At 53.9% G+C, this 20606-nt stretch overlaps 1 protein-coding gene across 2 annotated transcripts in view; it reads right to left on the minus strand.

The window, feature by feature from the left end:
- The window catches only part of DDC (dopa decarboxylase), an 80729-nt gene that overhangs the window by 45302 nt on the left and 14821 nt on the right, over positions 1-20606 (minus strand). For both annotated transcript variants that reach the window (XM_030307678.1, XM_030307679.1), the window contains exons 2-6: positions 15752-15980; positions 12910-13023; positions 10264-10383; positions 4603-4737; positions 3761-3904 (exon numbers count right to left, since the gene is read on the minus strand). In XM_030307678.1, coding sequence (XP_030163538.1) covers positions 3761-3904; positions 4603-4737; positions 10264-10383; positions 12910-13023; positions 15752-15952 — 714 coding nt within the window. In that variant the 5' untranslated portion in view covers positions 15953-15980. The remainder of the gene's footprint in view (positions 1-3760; positions 3905-4602; positions 4738-10263; positions 10384-12909; positions 13024-15751; positions 15981-20606) is intronic.

Here is a 20606-nt window from a genome sequence, read left to right on the forward strand (position 1 = left end):
GGCAGGGCGCCTGGGTGGCTCAGTCGGTTGGGTGTCCGACTTCAGCTCAGGTCATGATCTCATGGTTTGTGGGTTTAAGCCCCTCATCAGGCTCTGTGCTGATGGCTCAGAGCCTGGATCCTGCTTCGGATTCTGTCTCTCTCTCTCTCTCTCTTTCTCTCTCTCCCTGCCCCTCCCCCACCCACACTCTATCCCTCTCTCAAAACAAACATTAAAAATAATAATTAAAAAAAGGAAATAAGAAAAACTCAAACCATCTAACACCTAAAAGATCTAGAAAAAGAAAAAAACAAAATGTAAAGTTAGTGGAAGGAAGGAAATAATAAAGATTAAAGTAGAAATAAATGAAATAGAGACCCCCCCCAAAAAAAAAGAAAATAGAAAAGAAAGGATCAATAAAACTAGGAGCTGGTTCTTTGAAAACATGAACAAAATTGATAACCTTTTAGCCAGACCCATAAGTAAAAAAAGGGAGAAAACCCAAATACATCATAAATTAGAGAGAAGTAACAACTATACCACAGAAATAAAAAGGATTGTATTGGAATGCTATGAAAAATGACATGCCAACAAATTGGACAACCTAGAAGAAATGGGCAAATTCCTAGAAACACACAATCTTCCAAAACTAAATTAGAAGGAAATAGAAAATTTGAATAGACTGATTACTAGTAACAAAATTGAATCCGTAATCAAAAAATGCCCAACAAGTAAAAGTCAAGACCAGATGACATCACACGTGAGTTCTACTAAACATTTAAAGGAGAGTTAATACCAGGGTGCCTCAGTGGCTCAGTCCGACTTCAGCTCAGGTCATGATCTCACGGTTCATGGATTTGAGCCCCACGTCAGGCTCTGTGCTGACGGCTCAGAGCCTGGATCCTGCTTCAGATTCTGTCTCTCCCTCTCTCCCTGCCCCTGTCCCATGCTGTCTCTCTCCAAAAATGAATAAACATTAAAAAAAAAAAAAGACAAGAAAGCAGAGAAAAACCATAATATAAGAGGCGGACCAGATAGACAGCTATGCACTTCAGTGTGTCAACAATTACTTTAAGTAAATGGACAAATTTGAGAAAAATTATCATGTTGGACTTATAAACAAATGAAAAAGAAAAAAAAAAAAAAAAGAGCAGCAACTGTAGCCTGCACACAGGAGACTCATTTTAGGTGTAAGAGAACAGAAAAGGACAGGAAGACACTGGGAAAACGTATCCCCTGACCACTAACCCATAGAAACCGGATGTAACTGCAGTGACCTCACTGTATGCAGATTTCATAGAGATAGAGAGCATTTTGCAGTGACGAATGGGTCGTCTGGAGGGAAGGTTTGACGATTCTAGACGCGTGTGCAGCTGGGTACGGAAACTTCAAAATCTGTCAACTACACCCGGGTCAAACATAAAACAAGCCATGGGCAGGTCTAGAAGCCACAGCTGAGATGTTCCCAGTCGTCCCTAAGGAGACAAGTTGCATTGCCCTGGTCGTTACAAGATTGAAATTGATTTTGTATCCTCACTTTCTTGGGCTTGACCTGGGAACCAACTGTTTTTCTATTTTGTCTGTTTTCCCAATGGAATGTTGTCCTTTGACATCTCGAAAATCTGAGCCTTCTTTTAAGATTTGCTTTATAATATATACTGTATTTCCTGCCAGCGTTTGCCCTTTTGTTTTGTTTATGAGTCCTGTGGTTTTTATGAAATGAAATCTTCTCATCGTTTTATGTGGTGTATTCCATTGCCTTCGTTCTTCAAATCTGCAAGAGTGGGTTTTAATGTATTTATTTTTCCCGAGATAGGATATTCTGGTGAGTCTTAGTGAGGGCATAGGTGCAGAAAAATTTACCTTGTGTAAAAGGAATCCTTTCAGACCATCAGGGGATTGTCTGTTGGAATTTTAAAGGTAGTCTTTCCTTCTAACTAGAAGGATCTTCCTTCCAAATCTTTATATGACAAATATTTATTGTGCTTCTGCTAAGGGGCAGGTCAGGTTCAAGGAGCTGGATAAAGCGACTATTAATCAGACCCGCCCTCCGCATAGCTCACAGTGTGGCGGGAGGAGGGAGGCAGTAACAACTATACAAATAAACGTGTATTTCATGCAAGATGGGAAAATGAAGCAGGACGGGGTGACTAAGGTGACCTCTGGCTCAGCCTATTGCAGGCTGACAGCTGCCTTGGCCGTCAGTCCCTCCCACCAGCTACGTCTGAATCTGCTCACTCCTACAGTGATTCCCGTGGAAACTCCACAAGTGGGGATCCAAGTTTGTATCAAATCATGCCTTCCGTGCCTTCCCCAGGTCACACGTTAGGTATTCAACAAGTGGTGGTTGATTCAAATCGATGAAAACAATTTTTTTTTTTTGAGAATAAGAGCTTGTCTCGAAGATTAATTCTTAAATAAAAAAGAGTGGGCATGATTCACACGAGGTCCATAAAGTCTGTCGCACCTAGATTGTTCTAACAAGTAGGAGATGCTCAGATATGTTCAAGAGGTACCTGAGGATCTTGATTTGTTTCTAAAATCTCCCCAGTTTGTTCGAAAAGCTCCCTTCCCAGAACTTCTGGTAAAAGTAACTGGGGCAGGGCCTGGGCATCAGTATACGGTAACACCCCGGACTGCGCGTAACTTGTTCTGCGAATGTTCCACAAGACGAGCAAACATTTCTAGCAAATTTTAACTTGATGAATGAGCTATGCCTTGCAATACAAGTCGTACGTGATGCCGAACGTCACATGATCACAACTGAGCTAAAGGTTCTTGAAATTCGCTTTGATATACGAGCGCTTTGGATGACGAGCGTGTTTCCGGAACGAATTATGCTCGCAAACCAAGGTGTGACCGTGTTTTCAGAGCTCCCCCGGTAACTCCAGTATATAGCCAGGTTGGACACCACCAGCCTGGGGCCACGATCACGTCTTAATTGTCATCATGCGTGACGCGTCAGTCCTCAGCTCTGCACGCTGCCATGGCTGTGTCGGATGCGACAACTCCAGGCTCTCGCTGTAACACTACCTATTTCTTCCCTGCTAGAAAATGCCCATCTGTGCACAAGAAAACCTGGTGCTATTTGGCCAGTTATGTATTTTACCTAGAATTAGTCAGTGCTGGTTTGCAACCTATCGCTTGTGATGCATCTTGGTATCTGCTAAGAATACCGGTCTGGGTGGCCAAGGCTTTCTGTGTTTTATTGTTAACGTGGTTCACTGGGTCCATCATGCCCTCCTCACGACAGAGCACCTACCAAGGCACAGAGTGCTGTCAAGGGACAACCATACGGTGTCGCATTTAACAGGAGCAGAAACAAGGCTTGTTGGCTTAACCAGGATCCTTCAGGCTGGGTGCTCTGCTTACTTCTTTCTGAGACTAGGCAGGCGGAGGCACAAATAAATGGGAGTCACGCTCCTGGGGTGCCTCGGTGGCTCAGTCGGTTGAGCGTCCAACTGGAGCTAGGGTCATGATCTCACAGTTCATGAGTTTGAGCCCCACATCGGGCTCCGTTGCTGTCAGCACAGAACCTGCTATGGATCCTCTGTCCCCCACCCCCTCTCTGCCCCTCCCCTGCTTGCTCTCTCTCTCTCTGTCAAAAATGAATAAACATTAAAAAAATGTAAATGGAGTCATGCTCCAGCGTTCCTCAAGGAGCAGTCAGCTGATGATGCATGAACCGCCTACCCTGTGACCAGCATGGCACCCTGCCCCAGACCCAAGCAGGGCTCTGAGACCCCCAGGGGGCCCTACCCGAGAGGCATAGTTGACTTACAAAGAAAGGAATCAGGCCCTCTGCCTTGTCTCTCTCCATAGCTTCCTGCAGGGCAGAACCACGCATAGCAAACTTGCCATCAGAAGGGATGGCTTTCATTTTCACTCCTCCAATTAATCCGGCTCTTTCCACTGAGGAGTGTGCCTGGAAAGAAAGCGGCAGAGTTAGATTCTTGCGTGCGTGTTCTGTGCGGGAGACAGAGCCCCTGGCTCTGCAGAGAGCTTCCAGGGCTGCACAGCGCCCCCCCCCCACCCCTGCACCTGATTCTGGAATCTCGCTTTGCGGTTTAGTGAACGAGCAGCAAAATAAAGTCTGAAGTAGAGGTAGCACACCCGGCTTCTTGTCTGGGGGTTCCTCTTACCATGGGGCTTTGGGCAGCTCGGGGGCCAAGTTCAGTGCATGGTGTCTGGAGCGAAGAAGCCAACGACACAGCATCGTTCCTGGATGGTGGGTCTCAGGAGCCCCCAGGAAGGCCGGTTCTTACTGACAGCTCCCCCTCGCTGCCCTGCGGCCCCCACCTCCACCGTCTCCTACTTGACTCCATCCTGGGGTCTGGACCTCTCCGGTATGGGGACCCAGCTCCCAGTTGGCGACAGCAGTTGCAGGATCGCTAGACCTGAGGGCCTGGGGGGACTCCAGGCCCTTCCCCCGTGACCTCAGTGGACCTCCAAGACCTCACGTGCACACTGAGAAAATAACGAACGTCCACTTCCAAGCACAGTTACAAAAATGACTGACAGGTTGCACGGTATTGTTTTGATCTGATTTGACCTTCAACAAGACATTCAGATCTTGGAGACTCAGGGGGCCTTTGGACCAACACGCTCAGCCAACACACTCACCTGATCCGATGAGTAAGCCACTAGCTTTTCCATGATGGCGCCCTGCGTCAGCCCGGGGGAGGCGGCCTGCAGGCGGCGGGTCGCTTTGGTTCGAGCGGCCAGCAGGGCCATCAGAGTGGCCTCACTGGCACTTCCCTAGATCAAAGAAAGGGTCGAAATGAGCTTCAAAGTGCAGCTAAGAAATCAATCTCTAAACTGCTGGGAGACATTATTGTCCATACTGTTCTTAAAAGAGGAGTCTGAAATTGCAAAGCTTATCCTCCTTCGCCCAGGAAAGATCGGAACAACCTGTGACAATCATTTCAGTTCTTTTTTTATTTTTTTATTTACATTTGAGAGAGAGAGAGAGAGAGACAGAGCGTGAGCCGGGAGGGGCAGAGAGAGGGAGAGGGAGACACAGAATCTGAAGCAGGCTCCAGGCTCTGGGCTGTCAGCACAGAGCCCTACGCGGGGCTTGAACTCACAGACCGTGAGATCATGACCTGAGCCGAAGTCGGACGCTTAACCGACTGAGCCACCCAGATGCCCCCAGCCCGCAGGTCTTAAGATTCATTCAGCTTTATCATTCATTGCTTTGTCTATTTTATGTAATCTGTTGGCCGGCCCTTCCGAGCACTCAGCTCGCAGCAAGTGCAAGACCCACTTTGCATGCATTTTTCCATGGAGTTCTCCCAGGCTGGCCAATGAGGGCTGGTCCTACGTCCACCAGAGGAGGAGACCGGGACTCAGGGTACCGGCCACTCAGCCCAGCCACTCACAACCACTCACGCAGAGAAACTTGTATTGGTTTACAAAATGGGATGCCTTTCCCTCCAGATTCAGAAATGCCCTCGGAGGTGCTCCCTCGGTTACTAATGTCACAGGGTTCGTTATGTCCTTCCCAATCCAGCACGCTGAAGCCCTCACCCCGAGTCCGCCAGAATGTAACCGTATTTGGAGATAAGGCATCTGAAGAGGTCGTTAGGTTGAAAGGTCCGACTGGTGTCCTCATAGGCCACCAGACATTCACGCACACAGAGAAAAGGCCATGGGAGGACACGGGGAGGAGACAGCCTTCTACAAGCCAGGGAGAGAGGCATCAGGAGGCACCATGGCTCCCCACTCGCTGATGGCGACTTCCAGCCTGCGGGACTGGGACACAATAAATGTCTATTGTTAAAGCTGCCGGTCCGTGGTGTTGTGTTAGGGCGGCCCAGCGGACTAATGCAACAACTTACCCTGGCAAAGAACTAAAGAAAGGCTCAGTCTTCACTCCTTGGGGGCTGCAAGTGGGTTAAAGATAACACGGACTCAGCACCCGCCATGCTGTTCCGCAGAATTTGCAAAATAACCCTGTTTTTATTTTTATGCATTAAAAAAATTTTTTTTAATGTTTGAGAGGCAGAGAGCGTGAGTGGGGGAGAGGCAGAGAGACAGGGAGACGGAAGATCTGAAGTGGGCTCCCTGCTGACAGCAGAGAGACCGACGTGGGGCTCGAACCCATGAACTGTGAGATCATGATCTGAGCCGATGTCAGACGCTTAGCCGACTGAGCCACCCAGGTGCCCTGGTAGAACCTTGTTTTTAAATTCAGTCATTGTCAGGTGGGACAATGGATGCTAAGAAAGAGGGGAACTAACTTCTAGCAAGTGGCAGGGGGACGGGGGCCTCCCCACATTTAGAAGCGATGCCTCCCCATCTACTGCTCATAATCTCCACCTCTTAAGTAAATCCTAGAGGAAACCAACAAATTGAACAGTATTAATGTTAGAAAGGAAAAAAAAAATAAAAGAAGGTAGATCTGGGTCGACTATGAGAGATTTGTAAGATTTGAGAATTTTGCAGAGAAATACACAATAAAATAATTAGGCCAACTTCCCCCGCTAACTTCCTTTTATCCTCATTTCCCTTCGCTGACCCAATTTCCTGTTCTATTTTACCATTTCAATGCTTTTACTTATTCTTTTAAGCCAATTCAGATCCTCCGGGGAGACAGGTGAAGTTCGAACATAAATACATTTACTCGGAGTTTTGCCGCTCAAATGCATGGACTCAAATATACACATACAATCTTCTTAACTCGGCCTCTCGGGTGGGTTTTACATTTCTTCGGGCCATATTGTCACCAGCGGTCATTTTATTGTAGTATTTTTTTAAGTTTGTTTATTTATTTTGAGAGGGGGGAGGAGGGGCAGAGAGAGAGGGAGACAGAGAATTTGAAGCAGGCTCCGTGCTGTCAGTGCAGGGCAGGACGCAGGGCTCGAACTCACGAACCGTGAGATCCTGACCTGAGCCGAAATCAACAGTCAACATGGGCTGGCGATGCTAGATCAGCAGAAGCAGGGAATCCAAGCTCCCTGAAAGCAGGCACGGGGTCTCCCGCTCCAGGGTGGGGGGCTTCCTCTTGTGCCCCACGGCGTGTGTCTCCTGGGTCCAGTGTCTACTCCGCGTCCGAAGTGGACCGCGCAAAGCTTTTTGAAAGGCACGGCGTCCGGGTGCTGGAATCCATCTGCCTGGTTCTGTCCCCAACACTCACGTGGGATCACAGCCCCCTCCCTGTGTGCCACCCTCTGCCTGAGGCCTTGAAACGCACCTTCCCCGCAACCTCTGTTCTCCCCTGAGCCACATGCTAATGAAAGGCTTTGAATCACCAACCGGATTCCTCCTGGGGTCGCCTTTCTTCTCCGTCCTTGCGCTGAGACAAAAGTCCCCCCCTCCACGCTGCCGAAAGTGACTGAACACACAAATTGCCCAACGGGAGAAATTGCCAGTGAGGAGTCCCGAGCTCAGAGGCCCAGGGCAGCCCACACGTTCCAGCTCCTGCCGTGGATCAGGAATTCGAGCAGATTTCTGGCCCTTTGTGGGAAGCCAACGGAGGGAGGAGCGGGCAGAAAGCCGGGGGTCTGTTCTGGGGCTCGGGCCGCGTAATGACACCTCTTCCCTGCAGCGGACAAAGGTTGCCATGGCAAGCCGGCTACGCGGCAGAGAGAGACAGCCGACGCTGGGACCAGAAATGTCCTTTCAAGTGTCACCCCGCACACGGCGAGGCATTGGCTTTTCTTCCACAAGAGCTTTCAAACCCAATTAAGAAACCATTTTCCAGCCCGGTTTGGGCAGCTCACATGACGACTTGCCGTCTGACTCTGTTGCCTGTCACCGCGTGGACATCTAGTAGCTGGGATTGTGACTCGGGGTGGGGGGGGGGGGGCTGGGTGCAGCCTCCCCCCGCAGCCCAGCCCCACGGCTGTCACCAAGCTGGGGTGCTCCCCGGGGCCTCACAAATTACAGACAATCAACCTTGTCAGTTGCCTCCTGCTGCAAACACACGCGGGTGTCTGCTTCCATTCTGCAAAACTTGGGCTCCAAAGAGGACTTGACTCCAAGGGCAGAGAGATGCCGGGATTAGCCCCAAGCAATGTTGGGATTGCCAGGGTCTCACGGTCTTTAAAGTAGAGATCATGGAAAGACTGAACCCAGGCCAGCATGCACACCTCTGGAGACTCTGACCCAAGCAAACGGTCAGGGCTCCTGGGTCCAGCCCGCCATTATCCTAGCCTTGTCTCTGGCGAGCTTGTGCCCTAGGACACCACACGCCCCCATTCTTGGCCCCAGCTTCCTCGCCTATGAAAAAAGTCGTCACTAAAGCCATCCACGCTCTGGGGTGCCTGGGTGGCTCAGTCCTTCAAGCATCTGACTCTTGATTTCGGCTCACGGTTTGCTAGTTCGAGCTCTGCTCGAACAGGCTCCGTGCTGACAGCGTGGAGCCTGCTCGGGATTCTCTCTCTCTCCCTCCCTCTGCCCCTCCCCTGCTCGCCCTCTCTTTCTCTCTCTCAAAAGAAAGAAACGTTCAAAAAAGTAATGTCTGCAGTAAACAAAGCAAGCAACCCTCACCACCCCTTGGAGGTTGAAAAAAGATCACATGAAGCCCAAGGAATAAGTATAGGTCATAGTGGGCATTTGGCAAAAAGCTGCTATTAGTGTGAAGGGCACGCCTGAGATTACGGGGTATTTGTAAGCTTGGTGAGAAGTATCAAATTACGAGAATCATCTTGGACAGCTGAAAGGAGGGGAATGAGAAATGGCTTTGGTTGTAAGATCTGACACCCCAGAAACACTCTTTATTTTTGTTTTATTTTGATTTTTTTGGTGGAGCGTGAATCCTGAATTTGGACTCAGCCCGGACAGCCCCAGGAGGAAGCTGATAATCTTTTTAGAATATTGTCACCCCTTGGCCTAAAAGAGTATTTTCTGACGTGTTATTGATAAAGGGAACGATTTGATACAATGTAAGTCATGTACAGTATTATTATTTTGTTAAGTTTGTTAAGTTTGAGAGAGACAGAGACAGAGGGAGTGGGAGAGGGGCAGAGAGAGAGAGAGAGAGAGAGAGAGAGAGGAGAACCCCAAGCAGGCTCTGCGCTGTCAGCACAAAGCCCGACCGGCTCAGGTCATGATCTCGCCGTCTGTGAGTTCGAGCCCCGCGTCGGGCTCGGTGCTGACGGCTCAGAGCCTGGAGCCTGTTTCAGATTCTGTGTCTCCCTCTCTCTCTGCCCCTCCCCCGCTCATGCTCTGTCTCTCTCAAAAAATAAATCAACATTAAAAAAAAAAAAAGAATTGTAAGATAATAGGTCTGTGCCATTTGGAGCTAACAAAATTTACAGCAGCAAACGAAAACTGACACGCGGAAGGTCAGAAGCCCCCATCTGGGTGGGCGGTCCCAGGACCCCTTGCTTCCTACGAGACTTTGGCCACGTGAGCGGCTGACTGCCCACACATGCCCCCGTGTCTCCGTGTCTCCGTGGGCCGCTGGGCAGAATAGCAGCTGCCATAACTGACTCTCAATTCTCAATCTCACGACCGGGCACTTGACCGGAGGAAAATGAAGTCAGGGAGGGTGGTGGCTTCCACAGAGTCCATGGTCCAGGCTAGGAAATAAGAAAAGCCCAAAACCCATGTCTCCTCGGTGGCATCTGCCCTGAGGCTCCTGGTGGGACAGACCTCTGACTGTCACTTGCACCCGTCATGTCCTCGAGGCACGCCCCGGCACATGGTCGCTGTCAGTGGTACTTGTCCAATGGGGAGAACGAATTAGAGGGTGCGGAACAAAGGCAGCATCTTCGGGGGACCTCGGCTCTCACTGATGTAGTGGTTTCTAGGAGCCTTGGAAGGACGTGGTCACGGCTGCACTCACCGCCCAGAGGACGGCGCTCAGCGGTGGTGGAGGTCACGGCTCCACGGCAGACGTGGGCTCAGACCCCGGCTCCGGGACTTCCCGGCAGGGGCCGGCAGGCAGGTCACCTGTGGGTCTACGCCTCAGTCCCCCGGCCTGTAAAAGGGCGTTAAAACAGCCCGATTCCCAGGCTTTTGTGGGATCAGACGAGCTGATGCCCGCAGAGGGCTCAGGCCTGGTGACAGGCACCTGGAACGCTGCGCGAGCCTCCGCTCGTGTTCAGGGGCTGCCCCTGTTCCATCCACCGAGCCTGGGGGAGGGAGTGACAGACACCGCCGGGACCCAAATCCAGATCCAGAGGGCTCCTAAGGGCTCAGCCATGCTGGTTCTCCAGGAGGCGTCCGAGGACGCACGGGAAGTTCAAGGGCCTCTCTCGTCCACCTGCAGCTGTGGCCCCGGCGTGGAGCCCAAGCCCCCCCGGAACGCTGGACGCCCCTCCCCCGCCGCCTTACCTGGATCACTCCACCCCCTTCGCCCGCTTCCCCGGCCAAAAATGCCTCTGGCAGCTTCAGCATCTTCCCCAGCCAGTCCATCATCACCGTCTCCAGCTCCGTGCACGCCGGACTCGCGGCCTAGCGGGGCGGGAGGAAAGGAATCAGCCACCTGCCGGCCGGTGACCCATGGGGACGCGAGGCGGCCCGCTTCCTCACTTCTGTCCCTTGGACGCTATCGGTTTCACAACAGCCTTCAGCATTTTCAAAAGGCCCGTCTCTGGGCGGGATTACTGTGCTCTCCCCGCTGGCAGTTCCGGGCAGAAGAGGCAGCCCAGCCGAGACGGGGACCCCCGGAGTGAGCACCACAGCGGGACCCCTCACGCTGCCAGCTCTGAAGCACCACCGAGGGCCACCCTGGCCACATCACACGCCACACCCCTGTTCTGTCTCGCCCTGGAAGGACGGACGCAGCCACGCTCCCCAGATCCCAGAGGTGCCCCAGGAGGGACAAGGGTTTGCGTGGCCCTCTCGGTGACCTCACCGTCCTCCACCCACAGACTTGGCTCCCTGGGGACGTCACCCCCTCTCACCCACCCTTCTCTGCGACAAATCTCTAGAGGCTGGTGTCAGAGCAAGGGGCCCAGTCTTGCAGAATTTCAGGAGCAGATGGGTTTAGTGCCCCTGCCCCGGGGGCACCTGGGTGGCTCAATTGGTTGAGCATCCGACTTCGGCTCAGGTCATGATCTCATGGCTCATGGGTTCGAGCCCCGAGTCGGGCTTTGTGCTGACAGCTCAGAGCCTAGAGCCTCGAGCCTGCTTTGGATTCTGTGTCTCCTTCTCTCTCTGCCCCTCCCCCGCTCGTGCACACACGCTCTCCCTCTCTCCCCCCCCCTGTCAAAAAGAAATAAACATTAAAAAAAAAGGTCCAGTCCCAGATGCTATTCAAAAGCCTGGATGAGCGTCAAACATGTGCTCTCTTCCCAGGACTCCTGGGAGAATGGCCGGGAAGGAAGGCAGAGCCCATAATGCCCCTACCGTCCTGTGCTGCATTCCACCAGCACCTCGTGTGTCCCCGTTTAGTTATCTGTGTATTTACAGAAGGACCTAGAAAGATGCACCGGTGGACCCTCCTCTGTAGTCACAAGTGAGTGCGGTGAGACTGGATGGAGTCGGGGAGGTGGGTTCTAGGTGGCCCGTGTCCTCTGGGAGCCCCTGGGGCAGGTCGCTGACCTTGCCTTTTAGGAGCTCGAGCTGGTGCTCTACTATTCCGGACTGTCCCCTGTCATTGCACAGGGGATGGGGCAGGTTGGCCTGGTTTCCACCGAGGATGCACGGAGCACCTCTCGCCAGGTGGGTCTCACTGGGGTGCCAGGGCCACGTGCACACCATGATGCACGGCTGGTGCAGCCAGCTGGTCAACCCCGGGGGAGGTCCTACCCCATCCCAGCTACGACCAGCTCCAGGCTTGGGAACCTGCACTCACTGAGGAACCTGTGTCCTGGCCAGTACAGGCAAGGGACAGGGAGGCGGTTCTCCAAGCTTCCAGAGAAACCAGAGTGTCCTCAGAAAGAGCACACGCAATGGGCTAGATGCCGAGTCACCCAGAAGGGACACGATGACTCTGGACTGGCAGAGGGAAATGAAATCTGCTGCAGCATCTAATAAGAGAAGGCGTCCCTCAGAAGGGGGTGTGCTCGGCAGAGATACAGGGAGGGCACCGAGGCCACCCTGTCAGTGCCCAGGCTGCTGTCCCGGGGGCAGAGGAAGGCCTCGGGGCACCTGCGGAGGGACGGTCCAGAGACCCCTGGCAGGGGAGCCAGGGATGGCTCCCCCGCAATCCTTCCTGGGCGGCTGACTTCCTCCCCCAGCAACTCCGGATGGACGGACGCCCCTGTCTAAACAGCAAGCCTGCCGGAGTGGCGAGCCGGCAGGTGCTGGGTCCTGCTGCTTGGACCGGCTCATTCGCAAACTAACACCTCCTTCACATGCTCAAGGCCAAGTCCGGCACGAGTCAGCGCCCATGTGTCCACTCAGCTGCAAGGCACGAGCCAGGTGGCACTCTGGAGCCAGAAGGCCAACGGAAGACCCTGACCTTGGAAGATGTCAGCCTGGTGTGGGCAGCCCGGGGCCCCTGAGGCAGTCAGCGCACGGCTCTAGCTGAATCCTTCCAGCAGCTCCGGGGCTGGGGGCAGGGAGCCACAGGCAAGAGCCGGCCCCGCCGCTCTGCTGGCATTCTGTCCCCAGATATGGGGGCCCTGGGACAGCTGGCATGGAGGCCGGGGCTGGCCCCATTTCCAGGGCCACCTGCCTGTGTCGCTGCCCACTTGTGATGGGCTGGAGGGGCCCTCTCCAGGCACGGCAGCCCTGGCTGCCAACAGATGGGCCAGGACCCCGGCAGCTGCAGAGTTCACAGAAATGCTCTGGGATGCTTGGCAGAATGCAGATTCCCAGGCTTGGGCTGCAGACACTTCCAGGGTCTGGGTTGCAGTTTGAATTCCTACAGCCACCCTTCCGGGAAAAGAGGCTGTATCTCCCTGTGTCCCTAAGTCCCTTAGGGGTCACTCTGTCCAGGGCTGGATCCTTCTTCGCTCCCCACAGGTGGCTGGTCCCCACGGCAGATCCCTCACCACTGCCAGGAGGCCCCCAGGAGCCCCCCGAGCTCACCCAGGAGAAGCCGATGCAGCCGATGGCCCCGCACAGCATGTCCGCGAGCATGGCCGGGTACGAGTTGGCCGAGGGGAAGTAGGCAAAGAAGTAGGGGCTGTGCCAGTGCGTCACCTGCGTGGAGACAGAGCCCAGCCCCGCGTGAGGAGGACCCAGGGCCCCTCATTTCCAGGATTCTTCAGCTGGCCCCCCTCCTCCTCCGTCTCCGACGCAAGCCGCCCCCTCCAGCAGCCATGGCTCCATCACCCCTGTACCCCTCGTCTCTTCTGTTCCAGCCTTGCTGGGGGGGCCCGGGGCCGAGGTGTCAGGGAGAGGGGAGCAGATGTGCAAGGGCACGTCCCATCAGGGGAGCCGGGGCTCAGCAAGGCCACTGGGGGTGGGGACATCTAGGGGCGGGCGTGCAGGACTGGCTGGGAATACCCCAGAGTTTGGGAAGAAGATGGGGGAGGGGCCCTTCTTGCATCTTTAATTTGTTCTTGTTGCTGACATGCCTGTCATGCGACAACAGAAAGAATAAAGCCCTCAAGACGCCCTGTACCCCTAGGGATTGTCACGGAGTCTCTACTTGGGGTTGTCACCTCTTTATCAGTGTCCAGAAGACATGACCCAGCCCCCCGGCCGCCCCCAACCCCAGCACCGCCCCATCCAGCCAGCGGCAAATGCAGGGATGTTGAAAGCGCCCAGGACTGCAAATCGGGCGGCCGGTCGGATTTTCTGGGTTACCCCAGGCCGGTGACCGCCCCTCTCAGAGCCCCCAACACCCCCTCAGGTGGAAACAAAAGGAGTACCGGGGCGTTTCCGCCTCTACCCTTCTCGTGGCCTGCCTCCGAACCCCCAAAGGTGGAGGAGGTGTTCTGTCAACACGAGTCACTTTCGTGGTCTGAGGCAAAATGCAAACCCCGTTTCCTTAAGGAACTAGTTACTAACTGGCCACAGGGTCCCCCGTGACACAAGAGACCCCCTGATCGGGCAGGTCGCTGCCCAGGAGCTCTCAGAGAACTGGGAGCGGCCGACAGGATTTGTGCAGACTCCTGGGGACTTAAGACCGGTCCCACAGCCACCAAGGCCACCCCACGTCTGCATGCTGAGCGCAGGCAAGCACCTGAGGAGGACGAGGGGGCAGCGGGGACGCGCCTGGAGCGCTGAGGGGTGAAGGGACGGACATGAGCAGCAGGAGCCCGGGGAGAACGAGGCGATTCAGCCTGGGGTGGGGGCAGGGGTGGCCGGGGGCTCTCAGCAGAGCCACGGAGAAGCCAGCCGGCGGGACGGTGAAAGACGGTGGATGGTCTGGAGCGAGTGAGAAGCTGAGCACAGCCCCAGCCTGGGGGTGGGTGGTGGTGGTCAGGCAACCGAGGCTGGTGGTGGCGCTGAGATGGGCCCAGTGTCCAGGCTCCATGAAAATTTTAGGGGCCCGGAAAACATTTTCATTTCTTTGAAGAATCAGAAGAAGGAAACACTCCGGGCCAGGAAAGAAATTAACCTAATGCTACTATGTTCTCTTTTAAGTCAATGCCTTTGCAACTGATAAGTGCCCCATGGAGGCCCCTCCCTGGGTGCCCTCCCTGCCGGCCCGGACACCTGGCCAAGGACAGGAATGACTTTGTTTTGCCTCCCAGCTCAAGCTCGCACCCACGCCCGAGATGGATGTTCCTGCACTCGCTCTGCAGACCTGCAGACGGAGTCCCCCCCACCCCCACCCCGCCGGACCTCACCTCCTTTCCCTGCAACCGCACAGAGCACTGGGAGGGCTGGAATCCCACCCAGGGACCCAGGACCTTGCACTGCCCAGCGCGGCTCTGCACACTGACCGCCCCCTTCATACCAAGACTTCACGTTCCGCTGTCTCCCACCTTCCCCATGGATGGCATGTTTGTGCCCCCAGATTCCTGTGCCAAAGCCCTAACACGCACTGTGATGGTCTTAGGAGTGGGGCCTCTGGAGCGCAATTAGGGCTCCATTGGACCCCGAGGCGGGGCCTGGGCAAGGAGGAAAGGCCAGGTGAAAATGTGCCCAGAAGGCGGCCATCCGCAAGCCTGGGGGAGAATCCCCCCCAAGAATCAAATCCGCTGGCCCAGCCCCAGAAGCAAACCTCTGTTGTCTGAGCCGCTCAGCCCCCGGGTGTTTGCACATTTGGCAGGAGCGCCCTCTCGGCCTGACATTTAACCACACCTCCCCTGGAGGGGCTCAGCGTGTTTGCACAACCTCAGGGCGAGATCTGGGATCCTGCACTTGCCTCCAAGCACAAATGTCAAAGGAAACCCCTGGGAGAATGAGAAGTGAGCAGCGGGTCTGAAAGAGGCGCTCTCGGTCTTGAGGAGCAGCCCTGCCCCGGGTCAGTGGCCCTGGGACGCACTGGCTTCAGGGGACAGGGGTCTGCACAGAAACAGATGCCTCCCACATCTCCAGTGAAATAAATATGTGCCGTCTGCTAAACACAAGAATATTAGGAATATGCTTCAATCTGAACTTCCTTGAAAACAGCCACCAGGGCCCTGTGTCCTCCAAAGGTCGGATGACTCACACGCACGTACCAGGGGCCTGGGGTGGGACCTGACCTGGGGCTTACAGGGGGATGGGGGGGGAAGAATACTCACTGCCCTCGGAGCCCACACCATCTGGGTGGCGGTCCTGGCTCCACGGCTTACTAGCGGTGTGACCTCAGGCTGATCGCCTAACCTCGCTGGGCGTCAGTTGCCTCAGCTACAAAGTAGAAATGATAAGTCTCTCTCCAGCAAGGGGGCTGTGAGGACCAGGGAGGATAGCACGTGTGACCTGCCCCGTGCCCAGTAGGTGCTACCTCACGGCTAGCCCTCCCTTCTTCCAGCCTTGGGGACACACTTACCCCTGGCATGATTATCCTCTCAACATCATTGATGATGTCCTCAAACGCATCTGGCTCCTCAGGGGCAGTAGAGGGGACCAGCGACCGAAGGTAGCCAGGCTGCACGTCAGGGTAGACCTGGCGTCCCTCGATGCCGTCCAAGTAGTCCGCCACGAAGTCCGTCATCTCCTTTCCTCTCCTCCGGAATTCGCTTGAGTTCATGGTGCGTGGTCTCCGCCAGGGGCAGGACCTTCACCGCGAGAGAAAATAAATCAGTTAGCAAACAGGATGGCCTCTCAACTGGGGTCGGGCAGTTACCAGCAAGCTGACTGCTAGGACCGCCTGGGCAGCGATGGAAACCCCCAGATCCCGGGTCGGGAGCACCTCCCTCCATGTCCAGATGGGTGGACGCACCACCAGATTTGGACACGGCGGCAGACCGCTGGTTCTACCACTCGCCAGCCACTCCCGACTTTTCATCGTCTGCGGCAGTGAAAGGGGCGGGAAGTACACACCGTTTTCCTGGCCCATCCCAACCTTGATGACGACCACTGACCCACCGAGTCCGGCCTCGACCCTTGCGAGCCAGCGGACAGGGACAAGCGAGCGTAACCTTCTGAGCCTCTCTGCCTGCACGAGAGACACACATGGCAATGCCGACCCCTCAGGAAGGCGTGGAGGTGCACTCCCGGCACACGTCAGGCCCTCGGCCCGGAGCCCAGGGGGCGCAAGTTCCCATCAGCTAGTGTCTGCTTCCTTACGATGCCAGCCCAGCAGGGACCACACTCCTGTATGCAACCTGCTTCTCAAACACAGTGCTGTCCTCCCTCACCATGTCAGTAAAACGCGGGCGATTCTGGGTACTCGTGGTAGTTAGGTTCCACAAAGTCTCCGTGGACACTGAATTAGAGAACACGGGATCGTTCCCGAGGGGAAACGCAGGGTGAGGGTCTTGCGTCTCGGGTCACATTTGTCAACCAATCAATACATCACGTTATATAATTATGTTATAAGAAATATATATATATATATAATATATATATATATATATTATATATATATATATATAGTATTAGAGAGAGAGAGCAGGGAGAGAGAGAGGAAATCTTAAGCAGGCTCCTCTTGGCTCCTTCCCACAACCCTGGGATCGTGACCTGAGCAGAAACCAAGAGTTGGACGCTCGACCAACCGAGCCACCCAGACGCACCTTTATGTGTTTCTTAGAGACACTGGATTTGACATTGATTGATTCGCTAAGTTTGGACTCATGGCCAGCTGCTCTGTAACTCATACCTGAACGAAGCTTCCCTAACACAGGCGTTTTCTCCCGAAGGCGCACGGCACCTTGCACATGGAGAACCCCTACGCCCAGCTCCAGCACCTTCTCTCTGAGCCATTTCGTAAACGGCGGCACTACCAAGAATAACACAGAAGCATTAATAACACGAAAGGTTTCGCACAACACAGACCCCTGGTTGACACACGAAGGTGGAGGGCGGGTCACCCCAGCAGGAAACGACCACACCGAGCACCTCAAGTGTGTCATCGGGCTACAGGCGTGCGCATTCGGAGCGGTCAGGAAAGCGCCAGGAGCGTTGATTTGGGGACTACAGACGGGTTTTAGCAAATAGGTGAATTTGCACACGTGAGATCAAAGCAGGAAACTGGGACGACACAGAGCAAACTATTCACCCGGAATCCCGCCGCTCGGAATTCTGATGCATGTCCTTCCAGAACGTTCCCTGTATTTCCAAGAGACCACTGTGTGCTGAGCAAGGGGTGCATTTCTGAATCCCGTCCATAGTTGAAAGCTTTATAATTCACGACTGACTTGCCCAGGGGAGTAAGTGCTGGATGGGAGGTGATTCTAGGCCCTCTGCACACGGCACAGCGGTGAACCTGGGGTCACAACTCCAGAACTTCTTCCATTGTTGCCCGCGGTCCGTGCTGGGTGTCTGTGGATTTTTTTTTTTAATTTTTTTTTTTATTTTTTGACAATTTGTATGAGGTAAAAGGTGGTAAAGAGAAATGATTCCCTGGACACTTGTTAAACGCAAGAAGATTTTTTTCAAGACTACTGCAACAGGGGAGGGAGACAGAGCTTAGCTCGTAATGCACCAGGACACGTGGGGACTCACAGCCGACAGGGAGGTAGGAAGTAGATGGAACGTTCCTCAGAGCACGTTGGCATGGTGTCCAGGGTGGGGGAAGAAGACATGGAGGGTGGAGCATTCCTCGACGAGCTGGCTAGCAGGATTCCTCGATAAACCTGGGCTCAGCAAGCCGAAGTGAGCACGAACGAAGACGCCCACAGAGGCCTGACGAAAGTTCGCGCCAGGAAGGCATCTTAGCAGAGGTGAGTCAGTCTGAGGGTGCCTTTCCATTCCTTGGTGCTCTCTCCACGGTGCTCCCCATTGTGTGAGCGGCCCAACGGATGTCGTTGGAAGTTTCCAGCTCCCTTCAAGATGGATTGTTAGAACAAACCCTCATCTGTGTTATCATTTGGGGATATATTTTTTACCTTAATGAACGAGTGGCAGTGACTGCGATATAAAGTAAGGTTCCAAGTTCTAGCAAGAGTGAATGCGAACAAACCACAGTGATCGCCCAAAGTCCCAGCACACCTTTGCGTTTCATAAGCTCAGGGCCAAGGAAGGTTCTGCTTATCATCCAGAATATCATGGCCAGACTTTCCAACGGCTCTGAGTGCAAAGCCACAAAGCTTCATCTTCCGGTTTATCATTCCCTGGCCCTGCAGGCTTTGAACTTCATTTTTCGTTGGGAGCGGCTGATTATCTCAAATACTGCACAGAGAATAAAACTTGGTTTTTACCCCGGATCTAAGGAGTTCAGCTTGACATGATTTGAATTCAACTAAAACTGTATGGATTTGCAGACCTTTCTGCCAGCTTGCTTTCTTGCTGAGCAATTATGAGCGCATGCCCCATGTAGATACATGTTTTTCTACCATGTGATTTCTCACGCTTGTATCGTAGTTCACAGCTTGTCTGTGCTACATTCACAATGCACTTCCACCGTGAACATTTGGGTCGCTCCCATTTTCCCCTGACTTAGGAGAAAGAGTTGGTGCAACCCATTGGCCAACATGGCAGGATTGAGAGCCAAAGGCCTCTGACTCAGGTGTCATTGGCTGCACTACCTGGTGGAAAGTGCCACAGTGGCAAATGTCATCTAAAAAAAAAATCGTGACCGTAACAGCACTACCTCAAAGGACTGTTTTTCAACAGTTTATTCCTTTTGAGGAGAGAGAGAGAGAGCGTGAGCATGGGAGGGGCAGAGAGAGAGGGAGACACAGGATCCGAAGCAGGCTCCAGGCTCCGAGCTGTGAGAACAGAGCCCGACGTGGGCCTCGAACTCATGGACCGGCTCATGGAGCTGAAGTCAGACACGTAACCGACTGAGCCGTCCAGGCGCCCCTGTTCATTTCATCGCAAAAGCTCTACTATAATTGGCTTGGCCTCAGGTCGGTGATACCTTTTGCAGACATTCTCTTCATTTTTTGTCTGACCTAATTTTGCTAGTAATTTTCTTCTGACTATGAGGATTTCACTTTTTAGGTAATCAAATCTCAGTATCTTTGCCTTTATGATTCGTCCTGGGCGAATGACTACGAAAAACGCCTTGCGAAGTAAATGTTCAGGGCACTTGCACTGCTGAGCGGAGGCACGTGCACAAGCTGGAGACCCAGCACGGGGACCTGGGAAGGATGGGGAAAGATGCTTCGGTTCTCGGAGAATCGGCTGCTCCTTTCCAGTGGGAACAAAATGGCACAGACGGATGGCCAACAGGAGATGCCTCAGGAAAAACAGACACACACACCCCGGCTCGCCCCCAAAAGAAATCGTCCTCTTCCACCTATAAGACGAGAGCCAGTCGCTATTTTCCAGCCGTTTTGCCACTTACTTGCCAACTGTGTCCCCCTGAGATCTCTCCAGAAGGCTCTTAGTGCAAAGCCACAGAGAATCTTGTGCTTGTTTTGAAGCGGTTTGATATTTCATGCCCCCAAGCCGGGCAAATATTGGCTGGGAGGTGTAGACAATGACAGAGTTTGTGTCTCATGTCTTTCCTGGCCCTCGGAAGCTCTTCCGTGGACATAAGCCGATCACAGGGCTGGCCGGCTGCCTCCGTCCCTGCTGTGTTGCGTGCGGACAAGCCCGGCCTATCCCTGAACTTCTGACTCCCCAGCCCCTGGGTCAGTGCCCAGCTCTGGCCCCACACACTCAGGAAGATATGAGCCCCCTGCTCCCCCTCATGCCTCCCGCCTGAGCCAGGGGTTGCTTGGTTTTGTGATTTCTCGTTCCCCTGACATCCGCTGCTAACTGGGGCTTCTCCACGCACAGTCCTCAGCTGTTGATTTTTTGCTTTCTCAGGACCAATCACTGACCCAGGGCCAGTGACCTGGCCTCAAATGCTTGCTGAGTGAGGAATGAATGAAGAAATACATGAGCAGATGAATGGAAAATCTTCTGGCCCTCTAAACATTTGGGTTTTGAAATATGATATATGGTACCCTACTCTCTACCTTTAAGACAGCTGTAACCACAAGCCCATGACCACGTATCTGCCACAAGAGACAATTGCTCAGGAACAACGGGCCCCTCCCCCAAGAAACCCTGACCCACCCCCACCTGCGTCCCTAATATCCAGGTCATGCCTAGCCTCTGGCCCTCCAGCCTCAATAATGACTCTATTTCCCCAGCCTAGACCCTGACTTTTCACCTTGGACTTCAGCTTCCCTCTCCTCTGGCCCCAGCAGCCCCTGCAGACCACGGATCAGCCTTGGCCATGGTGGTTTGGCCAGAACCCAAGCCAGGCCCTAGGCGGTGTCTCACAGGTACAGGGTAGGGTGGCCGGG

Source organism: Lynx canadensis, chromosome A2, assembly GCF_007474595.2.
Source record: "Lynx canadensis isolate LIC74 chromosome A2, mLynCan4.pri.v2, whole genome shotgun sequence".
NCBI classification, from domain to species: Eukaryota; Metazoa; Chordata; class Mammalia; order Carnivora; family Felidae; genus Lynx; species Lynx canadensis.